The sequence below is a fragment of the Leucoraja erinacea genome, chromosome 16 (genome assembly GCF_028641065.1).
Source record: "Leucoraja erinacea ecotype New England chromosome 16, Leri_hhj_1, whole genome shotgun sequence".
In the NCBI taxonomy this organism is placed as follows: domain Eukaryota; kingdom Metazoa; phylum Chordata; class Chondrichthyes; order Rajiformes; family Rajidae; genus Leucoraja; species Leucoraja erinaceus.
The window spans coordinates 33709024-33727020 of record NC_073392.1 but is presented as its reverse complement, the minus strand read 5'-3'; the positions used below and the strand labels follow the sequence as shown (position 1 = coordinate 33727020).

The 17997-nt window shown below is 43.9% G+C and overlaps 1 protein-coding gene across 3 annotated transcripts in view; it reads left to right on the top strand.

Annotated features, from left to right (window-relative positions):
• LOC129704774 (SRSF protein kinase 3-like) overlaps positions 1–17997 on the top strand; it is a 39493-nt gene that overhangs the window by 6470 nt on the left and 15026 nt on the right. Inside the window, exons 2-7 of one of the 3 annotated variants that reach the window (XM_055648114.1) lie at positions 2309–2523; positions 3606–3714; positions 4902–4989; positions 9338–9425; positions 11663–11769; positions 17476–17632. In XM_055648114.1, coding sequence (XP_055504089.1) covers positions 2469–2523; positions 3606–3714; positions 4902–4989; positions 9338–9425; positions 11663–11769; positions 17476–17632 — 604 coding nt within the window. In that variant the 5' untranslated portion in view covers positions 2309–2468. Of the gene's footprint in view, positions 1–954; positions 2524–3605; positions 3715–4901; positions 4990–9337; positions 9426–11662; positions 11770–17475; positions 17633–17997 lie in introns of those variants that run through there. The other 2 variants (XM_055648115.1, XM_055648116.1) reach the window with 2 other exon arrangements.

The window sequence follows — 17997 nt, the reverse complement described above, 5'->3', positions numbered from 1 at the left end:
GGTGAATTGGAGGGCAGGATGGACATTAGCGGCGAAGTTGATGAAATCAATGAGTCCTGCACGTGCGGGAGGCAGCCCCAATGCAGTTGGCGGTGCAGCGGAGAAAGAGTTGGTGGACAAAATGGTAAGTATGGCTGGGGCCCACGTTTGTGCCCATGGCTACAACTGTAACTTGGGAAAAGTGGGAGGAGTCAAAAGAGAAGTTGTAGAGGGTGAGGACAAGTTCTGCCGGAGGGAGGAGAATGTTAGAAGAGGGAGATTAATTGGGTCTCTGAGGAAGAACTGGAGAGCAGTGAGACCTTCTGATGGGGGATGGAGGTATAACGGTTCTGGACTTCCATGGTAAAGATGAGGCAATGGGGGACTAGAAATTGAAAGTTATTGAAGACTGGAAGGATGTGTGAGGTGTCTCGGATGCAGGTGGGAAGGCGTTTCTTAATAATTCACCTACCAGCCACTTGAATCAAATTCCATAAATTGAGTTCTGCTACTACACTAACATATTAGAACCAGGTCTCAAAGATAAGATTACAAATATTGCTAAAACCACTGGGACCCAAATTTAAATGATGACTGGCTATTTGTTCAAAAATTCTATCTTAAGTTAACCTCGATAATTAAAACTTAATTTCTATATTCTTCCTTTCACAACACGCAATGACCCCTAATTATCCACAAGATGGCGATCCCACTCGGAGGCCATCTTGATGATGTTTTCAGTTTTCAACTGAAAATTGAATTTAATGAAATTGCCAAAAGAAATAACAGAAGTGCTTGAATCGGTTTCATTTATCAGCCATTTACATAAAAAATCAAAGCAAAAGTAAAAGGAACTAAGCCTGACTCTCAGTCTGAAGAAGGGTCTCAACCCGAAACGTCACCCATTCCCACTGAGTTACTCCAGCATTTGGTGTCTACCTTCTACCTAATCATATTCGATATGAAGACCCAGTTAAGTTGAGTTTGTGTTCAATTGAATTGAATTGAGTTTAGTTTATTGTCATGTGTACCAAGGTACAGTGAAAAGCTTTTTGACCAAAGGATTTTGTCATATATCAGAATCGAAACCTCACCTCTGATTATTACTGTATATTACATTCATTGTGACAGTAATTCAAAGAGCCCAGCTTCATTCAATTCCATTTCCAAGGCACTCCTTCAAAGATTCCATAGAATAAGCAAGTCCTTTAAAAGCTTTGCCATCACTGAAGAAAGGAAGGTTACCATGGAGACTGAACCATGATTTTGTTTCCAGTCACCAAGATAAAATTTGTTTCTGTAGCAACACGTTACTCGAGGGAAGAAAATACGACTGGTGCACTGAGTAATGTACTGTTGTGATAGTGCAGGGTTATTACAGAGTTCTTTGTACTGAATCTTAAGCTGTTTACTTTATTTCAATTTTGTTCTCAAACTTTCTCAATGAGCTTCTTTGCGCTGTGCATTCTCCTACTGTTGCTAAGAGAAATAATCATTTGAGCACCAGTTACAGGCAGAACATAAGTGTCAGAGCTTCACTACACTACACGCATAGGCATTGACATCCAGTGTATCTTGTGCCTTAGAACAGGGTTGTACTGGGATCCTTATCTCGGACGATCTTCTGCAGCAGATTAATCAAATGCATTCCTTTCATATGATCATAAGAGATAGGAACAGAATTAAGCCATTCAGCCCATCGAGGCTGCCTGCCATTCGATCATGGCTGATCTATTTTTCCCTCTCAACCTTGTTCTCCTGCCTTCTCCCTGTAACGCTTGATGCCATTACCAATCAAGAACCTATCAATATGTAGGAAAGAATTGGAGGTGCTGGTTTACACCGACGATTGACACAAAATGCTGGTGTAACTCAGGCAGCGACTCTTGTAGATCCCCTTGATGGTGGGAAGGTCTGTACCCGTGATGGACTGGGCAGTGGTCACCAGTTTTATGTATCTGTACACTGTGGATGTTTCAATTGTAATCATGTATTGTCTTTCCGCTGACTGTTTAGCAAGCAAATAAAGCTTTTTACTGTCCCACGGTACATGTGGCAACTAACTTGGCCAGTGAAGGAGGTGATGCTGGTGATCTGCTGGTAAGTGTGAGGATGACATGATGTCTTCCTGACAGGAATGGAATGGCTTAGGATATCTTATCATCTCAGGTTGTTACCCAGTGAATTAAGCATCCTTGGTGGAAGTAATAAATTGTTTGTTAATCCTGCACACTTATAAACCGTATAAGACCTGACTCTCACAATATTGTATTGTGTACACATTCAGCTAAAGATAAAGAACTGAATTTCTGTTCTGCTATGCTTGCAGCATCAATCATCAAGAATTCTGCACAGATATCACTGCCAGAATCCTGAACTAATTGCAGTGCAAGTTTCACCTCATGTGATCACTGAAGCATTTTCATTTGGAATTCCAAGAAAAGGAACAGGCGTTTCGTGACAAAGATTGCACCGGTCACATCCTGAAGATGTCAAGGCAGCTCATCGAGGAGGGGCAGGAGGACCCAGCGGAATACTGCAGCGGTGAGTCCCTTGTTACAGGTTGCAGACTTGAGTAACATTGACATCATCTTCACTTCATGTTGCCTGGGAAAAGCAGCCAACATAATCAGAGACTCGTCCCACCCTGATCATTCATTCTTCTCCCTGCTCCCGTCCAGAAGAAGGTACAAAAACCCAGTATGCACTCCAGACTTGTATAGCTCTGTTATCAGGCTTCTGAATCATCCTTCCATATGCTACAGTACTGTATGATTCACCTCTACCCCATTGTGGACATTGGCCTACGGAACTGGTTCACTACAATGCTGAGAACTATATCCTGCACACTGTATCTTTCACTTTACCTATTGTACTTGGGTTTGACTTGATTGTATTCATGTATGGTATATCTGATCTGTTTGGATAGAATGCAAACCAAAGCTTTTCTCTGTATCTCAATACACATGACAATGACAAACCTAAACATAACCCCCATTCTTTCAAAGATCACTTGTGGAAGAATTAAACCAATGGTAAACCAAATGTAAATCCAGCAGGACCTTCAGTATATCAAGTTATATTATATCATATTATATTTTATACTTTTGGCCCCCATGTATATGACAAAACTGCTTCCCAAAGTGGCATTTGAATGTCGCAGATTGGAGACTGCGTTCAGACATTTCAAAGATAGGGAGAGGGAAACCCATGGGGAAATTGGAAAATAAATGCAAGGATTTTTAAACTGGTGACGTGTTTAAATGGGAGCGTGTACAGGTCAGTAAATGCTGGAAGGGTTGGGAAACGGGTTAGTAAGTGTTCGGACATGAGCAGCAGAGCTTCTGAATGAGCTCAAATTTATAATGAGTAGAAGAACAAGGATTTCATCTGCCATTAAAGGACAAGGAAGATAGACACAAAATGCTGGAGTAACTCAGCATGATAGGCAGCATCTCTGGAGAGAAGGAACGGGTGATGTTTTGGGCCAATATGTTTCGAGGGATATGGGCCAAATGCAGGCAGGTGGGACTAGTGTAAATGGGACATGTTGGTCGGCGTGGGCAAGGGCCTGTTTCTATGCTGTATATGATTCCATGACTCTAATAAATAATTTGTCTTCACAGGAGGTTACCATCCAGTGAAATTAGGGGACATTTTTAACGGAAGATACCAAGTAATGAGGAAGTTGGGATGGGGCTTTTACTCCACGGTGTGGCTTTGTTGGGATCTGCTGTAAGTAACCAACCATGTTCATACTGGCTGTAATCATGCAGTCTCTACCCCAGATTCTTTTTCCAGATTAGAAAAAACAGATAAATAGTTAAGGCCCATTGTATAAGATGCTATGAAGGATCAAAATAATTACTAAATTGGATGCTGCCAAACATGGGCTTTAAACCTCTGTAGGTTCAAGAAGGGATGTAGGAAAGACTGAGGGGTTGGTCTTGATAGTGTTTAACAGTGTGACATTGCTTGGCTAGTTCCAGTAGATTACTGATCACACAGAATCTTTTGAAATTGATGGTTTCAGCCACTTGAGTATTACACTGATAAAACCGCCCAGCAAGGGAATCCCAGACTGTGACCAGCTCTGCTTCAATGGTTCGATGATACATTATTGTCACATGTACCTAGGTGCAGTGTAATTCTTTGTTTTTAAACACAGTCATACAGTAGACCTCACCTAGGCAGTACACGAAGAGTCCTCGCATTTCTGGTGGTGACAAAGTTATAAAAGTGCATTGAACAAATCTTCACTTCTCTCAGTGGTGATCCAGACCTTGGTCGCAGGCAGCCCGCCGGGTCCCTCTTCATTCTCGGCTGCTCTTGATCCCGATTTTCCTGGATATTGGTAATGTTAAGAGGGAGATATGACACAATACTCTGGCCCCAAAAGCAGAACAAAAATGTGGGGATCCTGCAATAAATTGACTCCAACCCCCACCCGAACCCCCACACCACCACCGAACAACACACCAACACCTTCCCACAATGCACAAGTCTGGTGCCAAATGGCCAACACCAAAGGACATGTGCCATCTACACTAGTCCCACCTGCCTGCGTTTGGCCCATATCCCTCTAAACCTGCCCTATCCATGTACCTATTTTAAATGCTTCTTAAACCTTGTGATAGTACTTGCCTCAACTACCTCTTCTGGCAGCTTGCTCCATACACCCACCACACTTTGTGTGGAAAAAGTTACCCCTCAGGTTCCTATTAAATCTTCCTCGCCTCACTTTAAACCTATGTCCTCTGGTCTTCGATTCCCCTACTCATGGCAAGAGACTCTGTGCATATAGAATGGACTGTATCATTGCACATGGAATGGCCTAAGCATACAACAAATAATTTTTGACATATTTTCTTGACATTGAAGACTCAAGATGAATGCAAATTATTTTGTGTTACATGTAACAGAAAAGATAAATATGTGGCAGTGAAGGTGGCGAAGAGTGGAAGAGGGTTCACCGAGGCTGCCCATGATGAGATCAGGCTTCTCAGATGTGTGAGTAACCTCCTGCAAAAGCACTAAACAGTGGACAATCATAGGTTCAAGTCCAACTCCAAAGACGTCAACACAGAATCAAACACTCTGCTACTGGAGTGGTGTCTTTATGATGTAGCATTAATCAGAAGCACCACCTTTCCTCTCGGATTGGTGTAAAAGATCCCAAACGTACTATTGGAAGTAGGGCACCCAAATCACATCTGGATCTAGGCCCAACAGGTTGTCTCATTTCAATTTGTAGGCTCTTGAAATGGACACATTGCTTATTTCTTACATTACAGTGATGTCTGTGCTGAATACATTTCATGGGCTGCATCTGACTTGACGATGTCCTGAAGTTATGATTGGTGCTGTTTAAGTGCAAGGTGTTCCATTTTTAAGATTGAAGCACTTAACAATTGAATGCCTCAGTGTGGTTTGTTGGATGGCAAACAAATCAAATGCCCTCCTTAACCTTACTACAGATCTCTGAGCCTGTGGGTCAGAGGTCTTGACAGTGTTGGGGGGGGGGGGGGGGGGGGGTAAATCGTTGTGGAAATGGTTCAATGGTGCCATTATTATCACATGTGTGAAGTGCAAATGCACAGTGAACAGTTCAGTAGAATGTTGCCATATCATCCGCGATTAGCAATTGTACAGAAAGGGTCTACTGAGCCCGTATGCAAGAGGTGCCATGTTTTGGCACCATTTTCCAAGTCCAGTGCATGTTCCAGTTCTTGTGAGTGGTGCCCGATCTAGGCGAGCCCCAGGCTGCTGCGGGCCTCCAGCTGTCGCCTTCTTTGCTCGATCAGCAACTGACGTCCCTCTCTTCACCCGTCTACTTTTGTGCCCTGGGGTCACCTCCTGCAGCTGACTGTGAGGGTGTGGTGGCCAGACCACTGACCAGTAGGCAAATGGAGTGTGTTGGAAACCCAGGAGGAATGCTACATCTCTTCCCAACCTCACCAAAATAAACACTAATGTGCCCAATTTTCCTTTGTACCCTCGTCTACACTGTTGGTCCCACCAATCATTGCCTGACGGTACAGATGGATAATACATCAATCTTTAGTTGTCCCCTAAAGCAGCAATGTCCCCCCGACTGCCTACAATGTCTGAATTTTCCCATTTACACATTTTAAACTGGAAAATGAAGCCAGGTAGCATTGACCCATTTCAATGGCACCTGCTAAGTCCTGGCGGAGGGAGGAGGTCACTTTCCAACTTTCACCTTTCCCAATGTTCTGCCACGAGAGAGGCAAGCGGCAGAGGGACATTCCACCTTGCCCATGGAGCCCCATGCATGGCAATGTAGACAGGGTGCTGGGTGGTGGATGGCACCTAATCCAGCAGCCAACTAGTTCACCAACAAGGCAGAAACTAAAGAGAGAAGAAGCAACTTGGTTATAGCATGTTTATATATTTCCATAAAGCATCTTTACAGTCCACATTTGCTTGGTAAGATGGGCTTTTTAAAATCTCAGAAAGGAAATCCCAACTCACTTGCTCTTTCATCAAGAGAAGAGTTTCAGTGATGTAAATCAGGAAGTTTAGAGTGCCTGGATGACGTATGATATTAATCTCCTCGGCCCCTTTCCAAGAGATAGCATCAGGGCATTATATAACAATTCATGTAACAATTGTGGTGGCACCGTGGTGGAGAGGTAGAGTTGCTAATTTACAGTGCCAGAGACCCAGGTTTGATCCTGCCTATGGGTGCTATCTGTAAGGAGTCTATACATTCCCATTTTGACACAGTGGGTTTTCTCCAGGTGCTCTGGTTTCCTTTCACGTTCCAAATACATGCAGTAAGCTAATTTGCTTCTGAAAAGTTGTCCTTGGAGTATAGGATAGAACTGGTATATGGGCAATTGTTAGTTGACATGGACTTGGTGAGCCACACTATCTCTAAACTACACTAAACTACATTGTCTTTTGCAGCACTTCATTGCAGCACAGCACTCCTTCTTTCAGTGCATAATTCCTTAAACCTTCATACGTTAACATGTGAAAAGCCTCCTCCAAAGCTGGCAGGAGATTCTTTCCAATGAGTTTATGAGTAAGCAAGGTGACATTCCCTTGAGATGGTGTTTTAGAGTTTTGGTTTTACATTGAGCAGCCACTCACTTTCCCAGAGAAGGAACAGAAACGGATGCATCCCCTATTGTGACACCATGCATCATAGAGTCCACACATCTCAAAGGGACCGCGGGAAGTCTATGGCCAGTTGCCAGAAAATGTTTATACCTGTTCACATTTATGATTCTGTGCAGTCAGGAGACAGCCTGAAATCATGTCTTTCACATCACCTGCTCCTCTAAATAAACTGTCTCGATATCTGAGCTAGCAAGAATTACAAGCAGCCCAATCAGCCCAATTCTCTTTCCTGTTATCTGTACCCAGCATATTGAACATAGAACCGTACAGCATAGAAATAGGCTTTACGATCCACAATGTCTGTGCCAGGCATAATGCCAAGACCAACTCTTATCTGCTTGCACATAATTCATATCCATCAATTCCCTGTATTTCCATGTGCCTTTCCACCAACTTAAAAACTTTTTTATAAAACTTCAATATAGACTTTATTCGAGAAATAAATATATATAATACATGATCCTTTCAAAACTCAATCTGACATTCTGCCACCACCACCAACAGCACGTCCCAAGCGCTCATCACTGTAAAAAAAACTTTCCCGGACATCTCCTTTAAACTTTGCCTCTCTCACCTTAAAGCTATTTTTAAAAACTTACTTACTGCCTATTATGCCTCCTGGCATGTAGGGCATCAACAAAGGTCCTCCAAAGGTTCTGGGTTCATCACGCCCAGCAGTGATGATTTCTTCAGTTGCTGTTTCCGTAACATATTTGTTTTATGAGACAGGGTTGTTAGCCCTGTGCTCAACCTCCAACCTGGAGGACCAGTGGATCGCTCTTCGTCTGGCCTCTACCCTTCGACCTGTCCAGCATGGGAGACCCTAAGAGGAGACAAATCTCCTGCTGGCATAACTCTAGGGGTCACTGAGACACACAAGCTCCCCGACCACGACAAGGTTGCAATCCAAATGTCCAAAGCTATGTCCTTTAGTATTTGACTGCAATGGAATTAATTCACCTCTTCCCGTTCAACAGGCTGGGTATAGATGGGTCAATTGTATCGGGATATCCAGCCAGCATCTGCTACAAAGATCAGTCCAATCTCAGCGCACTGGGAGCCAGTGAATAAAGTCCCGAATATTCCCTAATGCCTTTCCAAGTGCCTTTATTCCTTATTTCCTAGTGCCTTTACTCTTTTCTTCCATTCATTCCTGTCAACAATTCTGAGGAAACAAGTCTATTTCAATACCTAAGATAGATAGATACAAAAATGCCAGAGTAACTCAGCGGGACAGGCAGCATCACTGGAGAGAAAGAATGGATGACTTTTCAGGTAGATCCTTTCTTCAGACCCGACCCAAAACATCTAGACTCGAAACGTCACCCATTCCCTCTCCAGAAATTCTGCCAGTCCCGCTGAGTTACTCCAGCATTTTGTGTCTATCTTCGGTTTAAACCAGCATCTGCAGTTCCTTCCTACACTATTTCATGCCTTCCTGGTTTAGGATGCTTGAATGTCAGGCAGTATAGTAAGCATTAGAACATATTGATCATCAGCAAGATGTTTATGACTTTACACTTTAGAGACACAGCCTGGAAACAGGCCTTTCGGCCCATCGTGTACACTCTGACCAGTGATCACCCCCATACACTAGCACTATCCTACACACTAGGGATAATTTACAATTTACAGAATCCTATTAATCTACAAACCTGTACGTCTTTGGAGTATGGGAGGAAACCAGAGCACCTGGAGAAAACCCACGAGGTCACAGGGAGAACGTACAAACTGTGTACAGACAGCACCCGTAGTCAAGATCAAACCAGGGTCACTGACGTTGTAAGGCAGCAACTCTACCACAGCGGTACGTACAAACCATTTATATACCATTACATTCTGGGTTGCTTCGTGGTGCAGCAGTTAGTATCACTATTTCACCGCTACAGCAACCTGGGTTTAATCCTGACCCTGAGTGCTTGTCTGTGTGGACACATTATCCCTTTGACTTTGAGGATTTCCTTCAGGTGCTCTGGTTTCCACCCACATGCCAAAGGCATTCGGGTTGCTGTAGCGGTAACTTGCTCCTAGGATGTAGGTGAGTGGTAGAATCAGGATGAGAATGAGAGGAGAACACAAGGGAATAATGTAGGATTAGTGTAAATGGGTGGTTGATGTCAGTGTGGGCTCAATGGTCTGAAGGGATCGGTTTCCTTGCTGTATGGTGCCATAACTCACTATATTATTAACAAAAGATCTATTTTCTCAGGTGAGTTGGAAGAGCTCAAAGGATCCAGACAAGGAGCGAATTGTCCAGCTATTAGATGACTTTATGATAGTTGGTCTGAATGGTGTTCGTATCCTTTAAGACTATTTCACCACTGAGGTTTTTTTTACAAAACGGCATAATGTAAGACGATTTTGACTTATGTACCAGGAGTAACTATTATTGTGTAACTGGAACGGTGGTGCAGCAGTAGAGTTGCTGCCTTACAGGCCCAGAGACCTGGATTAGATTCTGACCATGTGTTCTGTCCATGTGGAGTTTGCACGTTCTCCCCGTGACCGTGTGGGTTTTCTCCGGGTGCTCCGCTCCGCTTTTCTCCCACACTCCAAAGGCGTGCAGTTTTGTAGGTTAATTGGCCAGTAATATTGTAAATTGTCCCTGGGGTGCAAGATAGTGCTAGTGTATGAAGATCATTGACCGGCACGAACTTGGTGGGCCGAAGGGCATGTTTCCATGCTGTGTCTCCAAACTAAACCAAACTAAAAAAGGAGAAAAGGAAAGTGCAGATGCTGGAGTTTTGAGGAAAACACAAACTGCTGGAGTAATGCGGTGGGTCAGGCAGCGTCTGTGGAGGGAATGGATAGGCCGACATTTCCGGACGGGACCCTTCTGCAGACTGATTGTGGTAAGGAGGGGAAAGCTGGACAAGCGGTGGGGGCGGGACAATCCGGGCAAGTGATAGGTGGATACGGGTGAGAGGGGTTTGTTTGGGAGATAGGTGGACAAAGGCTAGAGATAAAGAAGGAGACAATAGAATGTGAAAGTGGAGTGAAATGTGAAGCTGGAGGAATGAACATAGGTGTAAGGGAATGGGGGGGGAGGGAAAGGGGGAAGTGGGAGAAATGGAAGTGTGGCTGGGTGGGGCATAGGGAAGAGAAGGGTCAAAAAAGGGGGAGGGGTGTGGGTAACTGTACGGTGTATATATTTGATGACAGCAGCACAATGCCTGTATAAAGAATATGTTAGTCATCTATTTGGTGACCTCCTGGTCTCAGTTATGATACAGGTTTCCAAGCACAGTCCAGATATGTTTTCACGTGGAATGAAATAGGATAGGATAATCCAGGCAGCTCCAGTGACCTTTGCTGCAATTTTATTAAATGGCAGGATCCGGAAACAGCCACTTGTTGACTCTGGTAACACAGGATACATGATATCCAGATTTTTATGAATAAAAGTCTGTACACTACTTCTAATGTGATTACCTTAATAAGTGATTTGAGAATGATGTTATTTGAGATCAGGGGGTTTATGAATAAGATAAATGTCGAGGGCATTTGACAATGTTGAATTGTTTATGAGTTGGCTTGAGGATGACGACTTTGAGGATATAAATATTTCTTTATTCTACAAGACGTAGATTCAGATCAGATCAGTAAAGAATCTGGTAATCTATAGTTTTAAATAGGATTAAATAGATTCAGATTGGAATTAGCATTCTTGCTTACAGACTTTAAAGTTTGCAACGAAGATAGACGCAAAATGCTGGAGTAACTCAATGGGTCAGGCGGCATCTCTGGAGAAAAGGAATAGGTGATGTTTCTGGCCGCGGGACAATTGTTATCGCCCGCCGGGGGCTCTGACTTTGACTCTGACATCGGAGGGAGAGGGAAGTGCAGGGGAGAGATACGTTTTTTTTGCCTTCCATCACAGCGAGGTGGAGATGCGCTGTGAAATCCTTACAACTTTGCAGTTTTAGTCTCATGTATGTAGACTAATTTCATAAACAGATTCAAGTGTAAATTGATGGTGTACTGAATATTGTGGTCGAAATGAGCTGGCACGGACAGGGAAATGAGGTATGAATGGGTTCAGAACTCCTACAACCTCAGTTTTACCGTGCCTTTAAACAGATTCTCTGTGAACTGAATAAATTGCTCGAAATGAGCTGGCACGGACAGTGGGCTGAATGGCCTTATGACTCTACCGTGCCTTTATGATTCTCTTGAAGAAGTGTTGCATGTTTAAAGATATTATCCCGTAGATAACTGTTAAAACTGAAGTTCTGGCTGTTCAGATAATTGCAAACATAATGCAAGGAGGTGTAGCAGGTTTTGTGTCTCTTCCTTAATATTGCAAACACATTTTAATTTATTTGCTATTCAGCTCATTGGGGTTTATTGAATTTTACAGAGCACAACATATCTGCTGGCTATGACGCAGTGGTAGTCACTGCAATTCACAATGTACTTAAAGTAATCTGAGATGTTTTGAGGAGATGACATAAAAGCGTTCTGCATCTTTATAACTTCACTCATAATTGATCAGGTCCAGGCTTTCTGTAGCAACCCTTAACTCCCTCGCCAGATGTGTGCCTGGTCATTGAACTGCTGGGTAACCACCTTTATCACTGGATTATTAAATCCAATTGGCAAGGACTGCCCATGCCTTGTGTCAAAAGGATCATTCGACAGGTGAGATTACAGAGAGGTCAAGAACAACATTGAGCCAGTTTATTGGCACTGCTTTACTATTCACTAATCAAGAGGTGTGACGCTTGCTTGAAATTTGGGGATGGCACAGTGGCGCAGTGGTAGAGTTGCTGCCATACAGTGCCAGAAACCCCGGGTTCATTCCTGACTAAGGGTATTGTCTGCATGGAGTTTGTGACCGTGTGGGTTTTCTCCGGGTGCTCCAGTTTCCTCCCACATTCCAAAGACGTGCGGGTTTGTAGGTTAATCGGCTTCTGTAAATTGTCCCTGGAGCATGGGATAGAACATGTGTATGGGTGATCGCTAGTCAGTATGGACACGGTGAGCCGAAGGGCTTGTTTCCACTTTGTATCTCCACACGAAAGTAAACTTGGTTTTAAACGTGATATATATTTTCACTCTACTGGTGTGATTCAGAGTTCTGTGGAAAATCAACTTCTCCTGGCTCCACAAGAATGGATTTTGGAAAAGCCTCCCACTGTTGGCGTGGCAGCCAGCGACCGGTCCGTTCATTATTATCCACTGAAGTGTCAGCATAAATGTTATTGTGCTGGAGATGGTGCATAGGGTTCACCAGGATACTGCCTGGATTGGAAGACTTTAGTTATGGGGAGAGAAAATAGCCTGAGCTTGTTTTCCCTAGAGCAAAGGAGGATGAGGGGTGATCTGATAGGGGTCAAGAAAGTTTTGAAGGACATAGATATGGTAGGTCAACAAAATCTTTTTTTCCCATGGCAACTTTGCCAAAAATGAGAAGGCATTACTTTAAGGAGGGAGAGGGGAGATTTAAAGGGGATCTGAGGGAAGCATTTGATTTAACACAGAGAGTAGTTAATACATGTGGAACATACATCCAGAGGAAGTGGCACAGTTCTGTACACTCACCACCTTCAAGAAGCATTTTGCCAGGCACTTGAATAGTTATGGCCACTGAGGGATACAGACCTACTCTGGGTAAATGGGATTATTATCGATGGTTAAAATGTTGACATGGACATGTTGGGCTGAAGGGTCCATTTTTGCGTTGGCCAACTCTTTGACTACAAATTCTGGACGGGCTTGAAAGCAACAGGTACCAAAGGGCTTTTGCTGCTGTCAGGATATGAATAATGAAATGCTTATTGTTCATCCCTAGCTGTCTTTGTTTACCTTGATAAAAAAAGGTTTGCACCAACTCATTACATTTAAGAAGGAACTGCAGATGCTGGAAAATTGAAGGTACACAAAAAAGCTGGAGAAACTCAGCGGGTGCAGCAGCATCCATGGAGCAAAGGAAATAGGCAACGTTTTGTGCCGAACTGTTGCCTATTTCCTTCGCTCCATAGATGCTGCTGCACCCGCTGAGTTTCTCCAGCTTTTTTGTGTACCTGCACCAACTCATTATTTTTTTAGTTTTGTTCTGCTTATCTTTAGTTTAGTTTATTATGGTCACATGTACCGATGTACAGCGAAAAGCTTTTTTTATTGTGCGCTATCCAGTTAGCGGAAAGACTATAAGTGATTACAATCAAGCTGTACATAGTGTACAGATAGGATAGAAGAAATAACATTTGAGCAAAGTCCATTTAACGATAGTTCAAGGGTCTCTAATTATGTAGATGACAGGTCAGGACTGCTCTCTAGTTGGTGATAGGATGGGTTGGTTGCCTGATAACAACTGGAAAGAAACTGTCCTTGAATCTGGAGGTGTGTGCGTTTTCACACTTCTGTACCTCGTGCTGATGGGAGAGGAGAGAAGGGGAAGTGACTTGGGGTGAGGCTCATCCTTGACTATATGGAGTCAGTAGAAGGGAGGTTGGTTTGCATGATGGTCTGGGCTGCGTCCATAATTCTCTTTAAACAACTTATGAGGCACCATTGACCGGGATGGTGACTCAATCCCTGCCGACACTCCCTGGTGACAGTTTGTAAAGATTTCTTGGCCACACACGGAGGAAGAATCAACGTTGTGATTCTGAGGTTCAGTCTGTTCAAAGGGTCTTCCGTGACAGAAGAGGAAACAAATTATCAGCTGCATCAAACTCCTGACTTAGTCTGAGCTATCAAATCTTTTAGAAATATTCCTCAGCTATACAAACAAATTTTTTTTAAACTTACAAAGCTCCAAAAGTCTTTTCAAGGTTCTTACAAACCTTTGGACATTGAAATTTTTTGAAAACAAACCTAAACATTCAAAACATTTAAATTAACAAGTAAGTGAATCATTTCTTAGAAGGTCCTTGAATAGATTTAGTTACCTCTCCGAAAGTCCATTTAAATTTACAGTCTTGCCAGAGGCTCTCAGAGCTGTTATCTGCCATTCAAGTCGTGCAAAGATATCCTTCACACCTCCTCAGACCTGGCGTTGAACTCTTAGATAACATAAGGGCAAGCTATTAAGCCCAAATTCCTTCCACCATATGAACTCCTTGAAGTCCAGTGTCAGATCTCAATCTAAGCTGGAGCCTGGCCAATAATAAATCCTTTTCTCAAAACTACCGTTTTCCTGGCATCATGGCACAAAATCCGGAGTGAACTTTCATCTGGTGCCGTACATTATCAGGTTTAGTTTACGGATACAGCACAAAAACAGGCCCTTCGGCCCACCGAGTCCATGCCGACCAGCGATCTCCATGCACCATCCTACACACCAGGGCCAAACTTGTACGTCTTTGGAGTGTGGGAGGAGACTGAAGCACCCAGAGAAAACCCACGCGGTCATGTGGAGAATGTAAATACTCCATACACACAGCAGCCGTAGTCAGGATCGAACCCGGGTCTCTGTCGCTGTACGGCAGCAATTCTACCGCTGCGCCATTGTGGCATAGATATATTGAATTCAGTGTCACCTATCATGGCTGGAGTGAATCTCTTGAATTTTATTTGCCAGTCCAGTGCTATCTAGCCACCATCTAATAGTACTGCTTCACATTCAGCGGAAGCAAACAAAAGCATTTTCCCCGGTATTGTGACAAGGTTCTTCCCCCAATGCAGACCTTGTAGGGAGCGTATATTCTGCCGTGTTTCCCTTTAAAACAACAGAGACTACACTTCAAAAGTTATTCCTTGGATGTGGGGAGTTTTGGGACAATCTGATGATTTGGGAAGCAGATGCTTCCTCTTCTTTAACAGAGTTGTGTCTATATTTGCTGCCTCCTTCTCTTAGCCACAGTACAAGGAACAGAAGTCCGGCCCTCAAGATTGCTCCACCATTCAGGAGTATCATGGTTATCACAGTTTCACAGAACCACTACCCTGTCTGAAAGTACCAGGACTGCTTGCATCATGGCCTGGTCCAAGGGGCTGCAGGGTGTGGTGGACTCAGCCCGGTACATCGCAGGCACAGCCCGCTAATCCATCGATAGCATCGACGTGAGGCACTGCCTGAAGAAGGAGGCATCCATCATCAAGGATCCCCACCATCCACCCATGCCCTCTTCTCACTGCTACCATTGGGCAGGAGGCACAGAAGCATGCAGGTTCAGGAATAGCTACATTCCTACAATGACCAGGTTCCTGAACCAACCTGCACAGCCTTGATCCTACCTCAACAACAGAACACTACAGTCCATCTCTTGCACCTACTATCATGCACTCGATTTTTTTTTAATCGTGTCTTTGCACTAATGTCCTTTTGTTTTGAATACTCTTCTTCCTTTTAGAAATGTTATGTGTCATTTATGTACAATATGTTTTTGTGTGTTGTCTGAGTCCATGTGCCTGTGACGTTGCTGCAAGTAAGATTTACCATTCTACCTTTACTGCACAGTACTTGTGCAGATGACAATAAACTCAACTTGACTTGATTTCCATTTGCCCTTGAATCCTTCAATGTCCAAAAAACAATAGCTAACCATCAGCAGCTCTCCAAGGTAAAGAATTACAAAGGGTTGCGATTCTGAATGGAAACAATACTCTACTCAGTGCTAAATAGAACATAGAACAGTACAGCACATAAACAGGTCCTTCAGCCCACAATATTTGTTCTGAGCCTGATGCCAAGACCAACTCTTATCTTCCTGCATGTGATCCATATCTGTCTATTCCTGGCATATCGATGTGCCTATCCAAAAGTTTCCAAATGCCACTATTGTATCTGCCTCCGCTACTACAGCCGGTAGTGCGTTCCAGGGACTCACCACCCTCTGTGTAAAAAAAACTTGTCCTACACATCTCCTTTAAACTTTGTCTCTCTCATCTTAAAGCTATTCCTCTAGTATTTGATATTTAAATCCTGTGAAAATGTTCTGACAGGTCTCCCCTCAACCTCTGGCATTGTAGAGAAAACAATCCAAAACCGTCCAACATCAAGGTCTGACCGTCCAAGACCTTGCTGTAAATACCCCCCCTAGTCCAGGCATCACCGTGCTAATTCTCCTGTGTATCTTTTCCCAAAGCCTCCACATCCATCCTGTACTGGGGCGACCAGAACTGCGCACAATACTCCAAATGCTGCACGCACGCAACACTCCAAACACTGCACGCAACACTCCAAACACGCAACACTCCAAACACTGCACGCAACACTCCAAACACTGCACGCAACACTCCAAACACTGCACCGCACGCAACACTCCAAATACTGCACGCAACACTCCAAATACTGCATGCAACACTCCAAATACTGCACGCAACACTACTGCACGCCAAAACTACCGCACGCAACACTGCAAACTCCAAATACCGCACGCACGCAACACTCCAAACACTGCACGCACGCAACACTCCAAACACTGCACGCAAACTACATCTCCAAACACTGCACAGCAGTCATAAAACAGTTGTATCTGACCAAATACTACACGCAAAAGGCACACGGTCCAAATACCGCACGCAACACTCCAAACACTGCACGCAACACTCCAAACACTGCACGCAACACTCCAAATACCGCACGCAACACTCCAAATACCGCACGCAACACTCCAAATACCGCACGCAACACTCCAAATACCGCACGCAACACTCCAAATACCGCACGCAACACTCCAAATACTGCATGCAACACTCCAAATACTGCATGCAACACTCCAAATACTGCATGCAACACTCCAAATACAGCACGCAACATTCCAAATACTGCACGCAACACTCCAAATGCCTGACCTTTTACTTTGAGACCAGCCTCTCCTTAAACAATCCTTTGCATGATTCAGTGAACTACATCTATTTCTTCTAAACTCCAACTGCTGGAGATCAGTCCTCCCCAGTTTTACCATAAGACAGTTGTATCTGACAGAGGAAATCCAAAGATGAAGAATCTAACAACGGTGTTGTTAAATTTGATGACTGTAATCTTTGGAAAGACGGATCGGGTGGCACGGTGGCACAGCGGTAGAATTGCTGCCTTACAGCGCCAGAGACCCCGGTTAGATTCTGATGATGGGCGCTGTCTGTATGGAATTTGTCTGTTCTCTCAGTGACCGAGTGGGTTTTCTCCAGGTGCTCCGGTTTTCTCCCACATTCCAAAAACGCGCAGTTTTGGAGATGAATTGTCCCTGGAGTGTAGGACAGAACTAGTGTAGGGATGGTCAACATGGACTCGGTGGGCCATAGGGCTTGTTTCCACACACTATCTTTAAATTAAAATAAACTAAAACCAAGTGCCTCACATCTGGTCATAATTTGTTTGGCTGACCAACGTGTTCTAATTTTTGGATTGGTGTAAGTATCCTGTCTGATCAGCTGCTTTCTGTCCTCATGTAACAGGTTCTCCAAGGGCTGAACTATCTGCATACAAAGTGCAAGATTCTGCACATGGATATCAAGCCAGATAACATTCTACTATGTGTCAACCAGCAATATCTCAATCGATTAGCTGTTTCCATGCAGCAGGGACCAGGAGATGGAACACCAAGTCCAACAGGTAGTGAAAGGCATGGCAGAACATTACAATATTAAAATATTCTGGAGGCAATCTTCAGGCATTAGACCACAAAATGCTTCCTCAATATCCTTCACAGAGAGACTTGTAGTTATCCTTCCCTTGACTAAGATGACCTACAGGTTGGTCACTATCACATTGCTGTTGTAGGTGCTTACTGCATGCAATTCCCTGTCAGCCTGAAGAAGGGTCATGACCTGAAACATCGCCTATCCATGTTCTTCAGAGATGCTGGTTGACCTGCTGAGCTACTCCAGCACTTTGTGTTCGTAAGTAATAGGAGCAGAATTAGGCCATTCAGCCCATCAAGTCTACTCCGCCATTCAATCATGGCTGATCTATACTTC